Source organism: Lepus europaeus, chromosome 11, assembly GCF_033115175.1.
Source record: "Lepus europaeus isolate LE1 chromosome 11, mLepTim1.pri, whole genome shotgun sequence".
In the NCBI taxonomy this organism is placed as follows: Eukaryota; Metazoa; Chordata; class Mammalia; order Lagomorpha; family Leporidae; genus Lepus; species Lepus europaeus.
Window position 1 is genome coordinate 87464618 of NC_084837.1, and position 13671 is coordinate 87478288.

The 13671-nt window shown below is 43.0% G+C and overlaps 1 protein-coding gene and 1 pseudogene across 9 annotated transcripts in view; both read right to left on the bottom strand.

The window, feature by feature from the left end:
- Nucleotides 1–13671, bottom strand: part of DENND4A (DENN domain containing 4A) — a 131047-nt gene that overhangs the window by 82284 nt on the left and 35092 nt on the right. For 8 of the 9 annotated variants that reach the window (XM_062206164.1, XM_062206161.1, XM_062206166.1 and 5 more), the window contains 2 exons: nucleotides 6477–6726; nucleotides 901–970 (listed from right to left, as the gene is read on the bottom strand). In XM_062206164.1, coding sequence (XP_062062148.1) covers nucleotides 901–970; nucleotides 6477–6726 — 320 coding nt within the window. The remainder of the gene's footprint in view (nucleotides 1–900; nucleotides 971–6476; nucleotides 6727–13671) is intronic. The other variant, XM_062206168.1, reaches the window with a different exon arrangement.
- On the bottom strand, nucleotides 4553–5185 carry LOC133769732 (large ribosomal subunit protein uL6-like; annotated as a pseudogene).

The window sequence follows — 13671 nt, forward strand, 5'->3', positions numbered from 1 at the left end:
TGAAGTAACAGTAAAGTCGGAAAGTACAAAAACAGTGATGAACTGTAGTTCCTAGAAAATCAATGTAAAAGAAAAACTTGAGTCTAATTTTTTTTTTATTTGACGGACAGAGTTAGATAGTGAGACAGAGAGAGAGAGAGAAAGGTCTTCCTTCCGTTGGTTCACCCCCCAAATGGCTGCTACAGCTGGTGCTACGCCGATACGAAGCCAGGAGCCAGGTGCCCCCTCCTGGTCTCCTATGTGGGCACAGGGGCCCAAGCACTTGGGCCATCCTCCACTGCCCTCCCCGGCCACAGCAGAGAGCTGGACTGGAAGAGGAGCAGCTGGGACTAGAACCCGGCGCCCATATGGGATGCCAGTGCCGCAAGGCGGAGAATTAATCAAGTGAGCTAAGGTGCCGGCTCCTTGAGTCTAATTTTTAAAATGTACATTTAAAAAGGCTGAATCTTCTCTCTTGTAAATATGATAGTATTTTTCACATTTTGAGGGTCTCTGAAAACTGAACACTTCATTCTGGAGCACAAGATGGCAAACTATTTTATAAGTTGTCAGTTATGAAATAAAATTACATATGAACTACAAAAAGGACTAAATTTAATAAAATACCAAAGAAACATTAATTTCAGGAAATCAATGTCTTTTCTTTCAAACTTTCTACTAATCTAAAAACTTTAAAAGAAATGGTACCTAGTTATTTATTTAAACTTAAAAGTTTTTAAAATCCACCTTCTGTTCAAATTAATCTTCCATTAAGCATTCAAAACATATGGATTAACTCAAAACTGAAAATTGAAAGACATGAGTTGCAGAACCAGTCCTGAAACTGCCACATCATAGGTAGGTTATTTCTTTAACCTAACTGTTCTCCATAAAACACAATGCATGAACAATTGTACTTACCAGCTTTGTAAGACACAGTGTTTGTCTTTGCCACCGATTTCTTATAACACAAGTACACTGCTGATCCCCACTGAATTAAGATAGAAAAAGAAAGACATATTTAATTTTAGGTAGCAATCTGATAAAATAGAATCTCTATCTCTCCAGTGTATATTATCTAATATGTAGGAAAGAAGTTCTGTTTTTAAAATATTTATATTATTTATTTAATTTATTTTTAAGACAGAGAGGCAATGAGAGTTCTCTCAGCTACTGTTTGGTTTACTTCTCAAATGCTCATGACAGCCAGGGTTGGAACAGGCCAAAGCTAGGAGTCAGGAACTTAATCTGGGTTTCTCATGTGGGTGGCAAGAACTCAAGTACTTGGGCTACCACCTGCTGCCTCCACAGTGTGCATTAGCAGGAAGCTGGAACTGGGAACAGAAAAAGGACCTGAATCCAGGTACTCCAATATGGGGTGCAGGTGTCCCACACAGCATCTTAACTGTTGTGCCAAATACCCACCCACGCCTGATAACTATTTTCAATCGGTTGTTTTATCAGCATTTTACTGGAGTCATTACCCACTTTTCCTTCATAAAAAAAAAAGAAATTAAATTTAACATTTTCCCCTTGCAACAGCAGTAATAAGGAAAAATTAAGCTGCCACAACAACTTTGATTTTTTCCTAAGTCTAAACTTTGGATAATACTTATAAAATAAATAGGTACTTATGAGTATATCTTATTATTATTATTATTTTGACAGGGAGAGTGGACAGTGAGAGAGAGAGAGACAGAGAGAAAGGTCTTCCTTTGCCGTTGGTTCACCCTCCAATGGCTGCCACCACTGGCGCGCTGCGGCCAGCGCACTGAGCTGATCCCAAGGCAGGAGCCAGCTGCTTCTCCTGGTCTTCCATGGGGTGCAGGGCCCAAGTACTTGGGCCATCCTCCACTGCACTCCTGGGCCATAGCAGAGAGCTGGCCTGGAAGAGGGGCAACCGGGACAGAATCCAGCGCCCCGACCGGGACTAGAATCCGGTGTGCCGGCGCTGCAAGGCGGAGGATTAGCCTGTTGAGCCACAGCACCGGCCTATATCTTATTTTTTTAAAGATTTATTTATTTACTTGAAAGGCAGAGCTACAGAGAGGAGAGGCAGAGAAGTAGAGGTAGAGAGAGAGAGGGAGAGAGGTCTTCCATTCACTGGTTCACTCCCCAGATGGCCGCAATGGCCGGAGCTGGGCTGATCCAAAGCCAGGAGCCAGGAGCTTTTTTCAGGTCTCCCATATGGGTGCAGGGGCCCAAGCACTTGGGCCATCTTTTACTGCTTTCTCAGGCCACAGCCGAAAGCCTGATATGGAGTGGTTTCAGGAGAGAATGAGAAGGAAATGGATATAGCAAATTACAACTCTTGGAAAGTTTTGATAAAAGGAGTTGAGAAAAATCAGTAACTGAATGGGTTGTGGAATCAAAAGAAGCTATGCTTGGGGCTAGCACGGGGCGTAGCTGGTAAAGCCGCCGCCTGCAGTGCTGGCATCCCAGATGGGCACTGGTTCGAGTCCTGGCTGCTCCACTTCCAATCTAGCTTTCTGCTGTGGCACTGAGGAGTCTCCCATTTCTAGGATCAGCTACAAAAACCATCATCATCACCAAATCTAGACTCGTGTCCAGCTGCCTACTTGACACCTGTACTTCTATGTTTAATAGCATCTGACATTTACCATGACCTTGTCCTCTCAAACATGCTCTTCCACCCAGTGTCTTCCACCCCAAAAATGGCGCTACATTTACTACTACATTACTACTACTACTACTCCTGACAGAATTATCATTTTCCACTTTTACTGCTGTAGCCTTCTAATTAATCTCTCAGCTTTCTGTCTTGTTTTTCAACAGTCCACTCTCCATAGCCAAAGTGAACCTATTAGGATGAAATTAAATGTTATTCTCAAATGACTTTGTATCAAATTAAGAACAACATCCAAACTCCTTACTCCAGGTCACAGAGTCCTTATAAATCTGATAGCTGCAGCCCGTGGTCATGTCTCCAACCTCACTGGTCTCTCTGCCTCTCCTCAAACACACTAAGTATACATGGAAAGTGAGGGTCTTCACACTTTGTTACCTGTGCCCATTTTATTTGGGTCTGTGCTCAAATGTTACCTCTTCAGAGGCTGTACTAAGTGTCCTGACCAAAACAGCATCCTCATCACCCTAACCTCTTTATTCTTCAGATAACTTGTTACTTCCTATAATTATATGCTATATTGGTTATCTGTCTTCCCCACTTGAATATAAATTCAGTGAGGCCACAGACTCTTCACCATGGGGCCGGTGCTGTGGCTCACTTGGTTGGTCCTCTGCCTGTGGCGCCAGCATCCCATATGGGTGCTGGGTTCTGGTCCCGGTTGCTCCTCTTCCAGTCCAGCTCTCTGCTATGGCCAGGGAGGGCATTGGAGGATGGCCCAGGTGCTTGGGCCCTGCGCCCACATGTGAGATCGGGGGAGGCACCTGGCTCCTGGCTTTGGATCGGCACAGTGCGCTGGCCATAGTGGCCATTTGGGGGTGGACAACGGAAGAAGACCTTTCTCTTTGTCTCTAACTCTGGCTGTCAAAAAAAAAAAAACAAAACAAAACTCTTCACCACTGTATTCCCAGTGGCTCACACATAGTAGGATTTCAATGAGCATCACTAAATAAATAAAAATTGACTTAAGTTTTTGAAATAGAAGTAAAATAATTAGCTTTATGAAAGACTGCTCAGATGCAAATAAAAATACAGTGGCACTGAAAATCCACTACTACTATCCTAGATTTCAACAATTTCCCAACTTCCATCCTTCCTTCTCACTACAATCTATTACTAGTTATCCTTTAAAAACAAATGTCAAGGGGCTGGCACTGTGGCATGGTGAGTAAAGCCACTGCCTGTGGTGCTGACATCCTTGAATCTACCACACTGCTGATACAGCTGGGAGAGTAACAGAAGATGGCACAAGTACTTGGGCCCCTGCACTCAAATGGGGAGATCCGGAGGAAGCTGGCTCTTGGCTTCAGATGGGTCCAGCTCCTGCTGCTGCAGCCATTTGGAGAGTGAACCAGCAGATGAAAGATCTCTGTCTCTCCCTCTCCCTCTCTATAACTCTGCCTTTCAAATAAATAAATAAATCTTTAAAAAAAAATGATCAGAGCACATCACTCCTCTGTTCAAACTCCAATCTTACTTAGAATAAAAGTCACAGTCCTACTTAAATGCTGTATATAATCTGCCTTCTAGTTTTCATCCCACCATCCTTCTTATTATTCCCTAAACAAGTTAAGAATGTTTCCTCCACAATACCCTTTCCAGACTGTTTCTTCAATTTAAAGCATTTTTGGGGGATGGCCATTGTGATGCAGGGGATTAAGCCATCATTTGGGATGTCTATATCTGCCACAGATAATGGGAGACTACTATCAACCTCCACAATAATCAAAGAAATACAAACTAAACTCAGAATTATTTCCTATTGGTCAATAATTAAAAAGTCAATAACATAAGCAACCAATGTTGGTTACATGTAGAATCTGGGAAAAAGACACTCTGGCTTCTGGGAGTATACATTGCCACTAACTTTTCACAGCAATCTGTCAACATATTTTTTTTCAAATCAATAGATCTTTTGTTTCAATATTAAAATACCACAAGACACAATCTAGGTTCCTGTTTCTGTAGCTGGACAACTTTTAGGTCTTCTTCATCAGCCTGCCGAACTGTTCCTTTTTCAGAGACATAGATACCATCCAAACATTTTCTGATATCCTGATTTTTAGCTGTTGTTGCCTGCTAAATCAAAGCAGCTGAATTTGAAACAAGTTCAATATCACTTCCTTCAACGACTAATTCACCTTTCTGGGCTTGAGACACTGAACAGCCAACTCCTGGCCTCATCCGAACCCTTCAGATGTACTTTTCATTGAAGAAATTTTGGATTTCAACAAGAGACCCGTTCTCTTGAATAACCACATTGATGGGGAAGTGAGCATACACAGACCTCATCTTGTAATGGAAACCCAGTGTGACCCCCTTGATCATATTCTGTAAATGACTGCAGATGGTTCGAACAGCTGCCAGTTCTTTTCTATGTCCCCACCATTTGTCAACCTGGAGCCTCTTCTTTTTCTTCCCCAGGAGGCTGAGTTCTACACTGATGTGACTGAAATCCCTCTGCAGGGTTCCTCTGGGCCCCTTCATAATTACCATGTGCCCCTTCAGACTAATGTCAACTAATCAGACTAATGTCTGATTGCTGAAAATGGTCTTCATTCTCGCAGTAGATGTGGCAAAAAGAGTAAACACTTTTCAAAATATACAACATATTCATGGACCCATCAATTTTTCTTTCTTTTATTTTTAAAGATTTATTTATTTTATTTGAAAGTCAAAGTTAAGAAAGAGAGCAAACTTCTAACTGCTGGTTCACTTCCCAAATGGCCACAATGGCCAGGTGCTTGAGCCGTTACCTGCTGCCTCCCAGGGTGTGCATCATTAGGAAGATAAAATCGGGACTCAAATCAGGCCTTTTTATGGGATGTGGGTGTCCCATCCACATCTTCACCACTACACCAAATGCCTGTTCCTAGATTTACAATTTAAACCACCTTCCCATCTCTCAATATTTTTGAAAGTACATAATGGCTTTTATTTATTTATTTATTTTTTTGACAGGCAGAGTGGACAGTGAGAGAGACAGAGAGAAAGGTCTTCCTTTTTTCCATTGGTTCACCCCCCAATGGCGGCTGCAGCTGGCACACTGCGGCCAGCGCACTGCGCTGATCTGTAGCCAGGAGCTTCTCCTGGTCTCCCATGTGGGTGCAGGGCCCAAGCACTTGGGCCATCCTCCACTGCACTTCCGGGCCACAGTAGAGAGCTGGACTGGAAGAGGAGCAACCCGGACAGAATCCATCCAGGCACCGGGACCGGTGTGCCGCTGCCGCAGGCGGAGAATTAGTCTATTGAGCCACAGTGCCGGCGCTTAATGGCTTTTAAAATCCAAAAGAATGAGGAAAGAAGAAAGACAAAAGATGATAATTATAGATAATCCATGGTCTTAAGGCTACTGGAAGGGCTTTGGTTTTACTCTGAGATGGGAAGCCATTCAGAATCTTAAGCAAAGGAATGATATGATCTGATTTATATTTTAAAAGAAAAAATATGGAATCAAGAAGTTTTGTAAAGGTGGGAGATCTTGTAACATGCTTTGCATGGAGGAAATAATATGATGGAACAGAAACACTGAGGATTCACAATAAAAGCCAGAAGAACCAAAGTCGCGTCTTTAAAGCTAGGCTTTACGTAGGGGATCTGGTATACAAATGGAAGGGAAGACACGGTTACTATTTTGCTCTTGCAGTAGGGGAAAAATTATTTTTTTAATTAAAAGAAAAAAAGGTTTTAGCACAGCCTCTTTTGAAAGTACAACTAAATGACTTTCTAAAAAATAAAATATCCAACATCTTTAGTTAATTCTGTAAATACAGTGTTTTCACAAAAAGATGCATTTAAAATCACACTCTTTTTAACAGTAGTTAATTTTATCAGCACAAGAGTCACTTACCATGCTGTTATTGAGATTCTTGTCAACTTTGCAGAATGTATGCGGTGGACTTTCTCCTTTACTGGGTATTATAATACATATGTCTGTGACAGCCAGTGCATTTTGAGTCATGTTTTCAGAGGCTCTTCGATAAGTGATATAAATTCTTTGTGATGAGGTACTGCCACTAATATTTGCAGGGCGCCCATAGGGAGTATTTTGAATAATTTCACAGCCCTGTTTCAATCTTTCTTTCCAGTCATATAAAACCCTAAAAAATAAATTTGAAAAATATACAAATACACAAAGCACTCTCACATGTGAAAAGTAATATTCTCAGGCATCGTGAACTAATCCTTAAATGTAGCCATGTGATAAAAATATTTCCTATTAACCGTCATGCAATTACATGCTATTACAAGCACAGTTCATAAAAATTAAAGAATTTGTTTTCTTCATGTAAAATTTAAACAATGTAAGGAGAAATTTAGATAAAACTTTGTGTTTGTTAATATAAACCAGAGAAATCCAAGAGTATTTGTTTAAGCATTCTTTACTACATCTTTCTTTCTCTCTCAAATCAAGCACCTTCTTTAGAAAAGGTAATTTGCATTTCTGCCAAAGTTAAAATTTTATAAAAGAGGGGCCAGCATTGTGGTGTATCAGGTAAAGCCACCACCTGCGATGCCAACATCCCATAAAGGTGTGCCGGTTTGTATACTGGCTGCTCCACTTCCAATCTAACTCCCTACTAATGGCCTGGGAGAAGCAGCAGAAAGTACTTTTCCCATGCCACCCATGTAGGAGACCTGGAAGAAGCTCCTGGCTTCAGATGGGCCCAGCTCTGACCATGGTGGCTATTTGGGGTATGAACTAGCAGATAGAAGATCTCAGTCTCTCTCTCTCCCTCTCTCCTTCTCTCTCCATACTGCTACCTTTAAATAAATAAATAAATCTTTTTTAAAAAAAGTCTTCTAAATATTATACTTAAAAGCACTTGGGGATGCCAAGAGAATATTCTGCTTGAATAATATCACATTATTCCCTCACAAAAATGATTTGTACTTTGTTAAGTCCTAAGCATTAGTCAAAAAGCAAGTTTAAAGCTCTACTATAATAAATGTGTTCTGAATTTGCTACAAAAGTTGTTATAATAGTGTTATTTATTTATTTATTTTTAAAGAGCCAAGGGAGCCACGTGTTCAGGAACAGGCCCCCCCCCCCCCCTTTTTTTTTTGACAGGCAGAGTGGATAGTGAGAGAGAGAGACAGAGAGAAAGGTCTTCCTTTTTTTTTTGCCGTTGGTTCACCCTCCAATGGCTGCCGCGGCCGGCGCATCCCGCTGATCCGAAGCCAGGAGCCAGGTGCTTCTCCTGGTCTCCCATGCGGGTGCAGGGCCCAAGCACTTGGGCCATCCTCCACTGCCTTCCCGGGCCATAGCAGAGAGCTGGCCTGGAAGAGGGGCAACCGGGATAGAGTCCGGCGCCCCAACTGGGACTAGAACCCGGTGTGCCGGCGCCACAAGGCGGAGAATTAGCCTGTTAAGGCACGGCGCCGGCCATAATAGTGTTATAATAGGCAATGTCTTCAACAACCAGTATTCTCTTATTTACTGGAATGGGCATTTGGCACAGAGCTTAAGACTCACGTATCCTATGTCAGAGCGCCTGGTTTCGAGTCAGGGCTTTCCTCCTGAATCTGCCTTCCTGATAATGCACACCCTGTGAGGCAGCAGGCGATGGCTCACTTACTTGAATCTCTATCACCCACACAGGCAACCTGGACCGAGCTTCAAGCTCCTGCCTTTGGCCTGGCCTGGCCCTGGCTGTTTTAGGCATTTAGGAAGTCAACTAACAGATGAGGGATCTCTCTCAGTCTCTGGTTCTATCTCTCTTTCAAATAAAATAATTAATTAAAAAACAAATCAAAATTCCCTTACAAAAAATCCCATCATACAAATAAAGTTTAGTATCAGGAATTGTTCTATTTTTTTTTTTTTAAGATTTATTTATTAACCTGAAATGCAGTTGCAGAGCGAGAGCGAGAGCGAGAGCGAGAGAGAGAGAGAGAGAGAGAGAGAATATCTTCCATCCACTGGTTCAATCCCTAAATGGCTGTAATAGCCAGAGCTGAGCCAGGATCTTCCAAGTAGATGGCTGAGGCTGGGCCAGGCCTAAGACAGGAGCTTCCTCTGGGTCTCCCACACAGGTGCAGGGGCCCAGAAACCTAGGATATCTCCTGCTGCTTTCCCAGGTGCATCAGCAGGGAGCTGGGGCAGAAGCAGATCAGCTGGGACTGGAACCAGTGCCTATACAGGCTTTAACCTGCTGTGCCATAGTGCCAGCCCCCTGTTCTAATTTCTAATATAATTTTTAAAATTTTATTTGAGAGACAGTGATAGAAACAGAGAGACAGAGAGAGCACCCCCATGTTTGCTGGTTCATTACCCAAATGCCTGCAACAGCAAGGGCTGGCTCATGCTGAAGCCAGGAGCAAGGAGTCAGGAACTCAATCCAGGTCTCCACATAAAAGGCAGGGACCCAACCATTTGAGCCATCACCTGCTTGCACCCAGGTTGCACATTGGTAGGAAGTTAAGAATCAGGAGCACAGTTGAGACTCAAACCCAGGTACTTTGATACAGGATGCAGATGTCCCAAGCAGTATTTTAAAGATTTATTTATTTACTTGAAAGTCAGAGTTACACACACAGAGAGGAGAGGCAGAGAGAGAGAGAGAGAGAGAATCTTCCATCAATGGTTCACTCCCCAGTTGGCCACAATGGCCAAGCTGCGGGTACAGGGGCCAAGGACTTGGGCCATCTTCTACTGCTTTTCATAGCAGAGAGCTGGACTGGACTGGAAGAGGAGCAGCTGGGTCTTGAACCAGCATTCATATGGGATGCTGGCACTTCAGGACAAGGCGTTAACCTGCTGCGCCACAGCGCCAGCCCCCAAGCAGTATTTTAACCACTAAGCCAAACATCTGTGCCTAATATAATATTTCATTTCTCTTATTATTCTGGCTGTCAGCAATATTTTAGTTTGGAATTTTTGAGATAAATTTGAAGCTTAATCATAGCAACTGTGCTAGTCCTAATGTTAGTGTAAGTGCTTACTTTTTAAAAAAAAGATAGCTTGAGGCCGGCGCCGCGCTCACTAGGCTAATCCTCCGCCTTGCGGCGCCGGAACACCGGGTTCTAGTCCCGGTCGGGGCACCGGTTCTGTCCCGGCTGCCCCTCTTCCAGGCCAGCTCTCTGCTGTGGCCCGGGAAGGCAGTGGAGGATGGCCCAAGTCCTTGGGCCCTGCACCCCATGGGAGACCAGGAGAAGCACCTGGCTCCTGCCATCGGATCAGCGCAGTGCGCCGGCTGCAGCGCGCCAGCCGCGGCGGTCATTGGAGGGTGAACCAATGGCAAAGGAAGACCTTTCTCTCTGTCTCTCTCTCACTGTCCACTCTGCCTGTCAAAAAAAAAAAAAAAAAAAAAGATAGCTTGGAGTAGGCATTTGGCTAGAGGTTAAGACACCAGTTAAGATACCCACGTCCCATATTAGAGTACCTAAGTTCCAAGTTCCATCCTCAGCTCTGCTTCTGACTCCAGCTTACTGCTAATGCAGACCCTAGGAGGTACTGGTAACAGCTCAAGTAGTTGTGTTCCTGCCCACCCATCTGGGAGACCTGGATTGAGCTCCTGGATCTTAGCTTTGGCCCCATCTAGGTGGGGGCCAATGTGAGCATTTGGGAAGTGAACCAAAACTTTTTGTCACTCCCTTTCTCTGCCTCTCAAGTAGATTTTATTTTTAATTGTATACATAAGAAAAGAGCAACTGGCAGCTGGCATTGTGCCATAGCAGGTAAAGCCGCCATCTGCAATGCTACTATCCCATTTGGGTGCTAGTTTGTGTTCTGGTTGCTCCACTTCAGATCCAGCTTCCTGCTAATGGCTTGGGAAAAGCAGTAGATGGCTCAAGTGTGTAGTCCCCTACTACTCACATGGGAGACCTGGAAGAAGCTCCTGGCTCCTGGCTTCTGTCTTGAACAGCCTCAACCATTGAGGCCATCTGTGGAGTGAACCAGAAGATAGAAGATCTCTCTAACTCTAAAACTCTAACTCTAACTCTAAACTCTAACTCTGATTCAAATAAAGAAACAAAGATCTTTAAACAAAAAAAAAAAGGAGCAACTAAACACAGAGAATGTAGGTGCATCTGAATTCTACGTTCTACTACCTTCTACTAGCTGCATTACTTTAGGCAGTACTTAGCCTCTCTGAGCCATACACTATTGAGCTAGCAAACTCTAAATTTTTCAGCTTCAAAAGACATCATAAAGAAAATGAAAGACAACTCACATGATGGGAGAAAATATTTGTAAATCATACAGTTGGTAAGAGTATGAGTATCCAGAATAGGAAGGTAAGTATGAGTATCAAGAATAGGAAGGTATTTCAAAATGTTTGAGGAAAAATGGAGTTAAAAGTTTATTTTGAAGCCGGCGCCATGGCTCACTAGGCTAATCCTCTGCCTGCACTGCTGGCACTCCGGGTTCTAGTCCCGGTTGGGGGCGCTGGATTCTGTCCCGGTTGCTCCTCTTCCAGTCCAGCTCTCTGCTGTGGCCCGGGAGTGCCAGTGCAGTGCAGTGGAAGATGACCCAGGTCCTTGGGCCTTGCACCTGCATGGGAGACCAGGAGGAAGCACCTGGCTCCTGGCTTCGGATCGGGGCAGTGCGACAGCCACTTGGGGGGTGAACCAACGGAAAAAGGAAGACCTTTCTCTCTCTCTCTCTCTCTGTCTAACTCTGCCTGTCAAAAAAAAAAAAAAAAAAAGTTTATTTTGGTGCCAAAACTGAAATCCACAGTGTTTTTGTAATATGCATTTTCCATGAAATTTTCTAAAAAATACTTATTTATTTGAAAGTGAGAGTTACAGAAAGAGAGAAAGAGTGAGGGAGAGACAGAGATCTTCCATTCACTGGTTCACTCCCCATGTGGCCACAACGGCCTGGGCTGGGCCAAGAACCAGAAGTTTTTTCTACCACATGGGTAGCAAGGGCCTAAGTACTTCGGCCATCTTCCACTGCTTTTCCCAGGCCGTTAGCAGGAAGGTGGATCAGAAGTGGAGCAGTCAGGATGCGACCAGCGCCTATCCGGGATGCTGGCATCACAGGCAGCGGTTTTACCTGCTATGCCACATGCCAGCCCCGCCATGAACTTTTTGAAGTTCATGTATGTAAAGAACTGTTACAACAAAAAGATAACCAAATTAAAAAAAAAAAACAGATAAAAAGATATGAAGACATTCTCCCAAGACATACAAATTTGACAATAACCATATGAAAAGATGATTAACATCATCAGCCATCAGGTGAATGCAAATGAAGGATATCATGGGACACCATTTCATACCCACTAGGCCAGCTATAATCAAAATGACAGCAGGAATGCTAGGATGAAGAAAAACTGGAACCCTCATACACTCTTGGTAGGAATGCAAGACTGTGCAACTGCTTTGGAATACTGTCTAGCAGATGAGTAAAAGGTTAAAACAGAATTATCATACAAATATGACCCCGTAATTCCACACCTATGTATATACACAAAAATTTTTGCACAATAAACTTATACTTTTCCTCCATTTTCTACAATTTTTTGAAGTACCCTTATATGTCTACATAAAAACCTGTATACACAAATACTCACAGTGACACTACTCATAATAGCCAAAAGGTGGAAACATCCAAATATCCATCAGTGATGAATAGATAAATAAATCAGGGCATGTCTGTATGATGGAACAGTATTCAGTCATATGGAGGAATAAAATATAAACACACACCACAACATGGATAAACATTGAAAATATTGTGCTAAGTGAAAGAATTCAGTCACAAAACACTGTAAGTAGCATGATTCTATTTACATGAAATGTCCAGAATAGACAAATCCTATTTGGATTTGATGGGTGATTGCTGAGGACTGAAGGGGATTTGGGAGGCTACTACTAATGAGGAAAGGGTTTCTTCATGGCATCATAAAAATATCCTAAAATTTACTGTAGTGATGAATGCATAACTGTGAATATACTAAAAAATCACTAAGTATAAACGGGTAAAGAATATGATACATGAGCTATATCTCAATAAAGCAGTTATAGTGTTTAAAAAAGAGCTTTAAATTCAAAATGGTACCCTCAGTAAAGCTGTAATTTATACCAAGATGCTTATTTGATACACAGAGTTAAGCATTCATCCATAATCATTGTAACATTATTAAAAGTCATCCTTTTCGGCTGGCGCCGAGGCTCAACAGGCTAATCTTCCGCCTTGCAGCACCGGCACACTGGGTTCTAGTCCCGGTCGGGGCGCCGGATTCTGTCCCGGTTGCCCCTCTTCCAGGCCAGCTCTCTGCTATGGCCAGGGAGTGCAGTGAAGGATGGCCCAAGTGCTTGGGCCCTGCACCCCATGGGAGACCAGGAGAAGCACCTGGCTCCTGGCTTCGGATCAGCGCGGTGCGCTGGTCGCAGCGCGCCAGCCATGGTGGCCATTGGAGGGTGAACCAACGGCAAAGGAAGACCTTTCTCTCTGTCTCTCTCTCTCACTGTCCACTCTGTTAAAAAAAAAAAAAAAAGTCATCCTTTTCTCATACTTTAAAAGTAACTCAAAAATATAATTAAAATTTTTCTGAGCATCGTAATGCATTAATTTTCTGATACTTTCCTGTAAATGATTTTCAAATTCTTCCCCTGCACTTAACAGAAAGAAACCAAGGCAAGATGAAAGTACTGACAAGCAACAAGACAGGGACAAAAGGAATACAAGAAGAGAAACAAAATTCTGGATATAAATCTATTTTCCTAAAGTTGTTATACCTCTACTAATAAACAAAATGAACAACTAACTTCAAAATGTGCAAAGCATATTATTTGTATCAATAACAATAATATATTTTTAAAAATACTTGGGACAGGCACTTGGCACAGCAGTAAAGATGCTACTTGGGATGCTTGCATCCCATATCTGAATGTGTGAATTTGAATCCTGGCTCCTCGACTTCTGATTCAACTTCCTGCTAATGTGCACTCAAGGAGGCAGTGGGTGATGGCTTAAGTCTTGGGTTCCTGCCATTCATGTGGGAAACTTGGATTGAGGTACAGGGTACTGGCTTCAGCCTGGCCCAGCCCTGGCTGTTGCAGACATCTGGAGAGTGAACCACTGGGTGGGA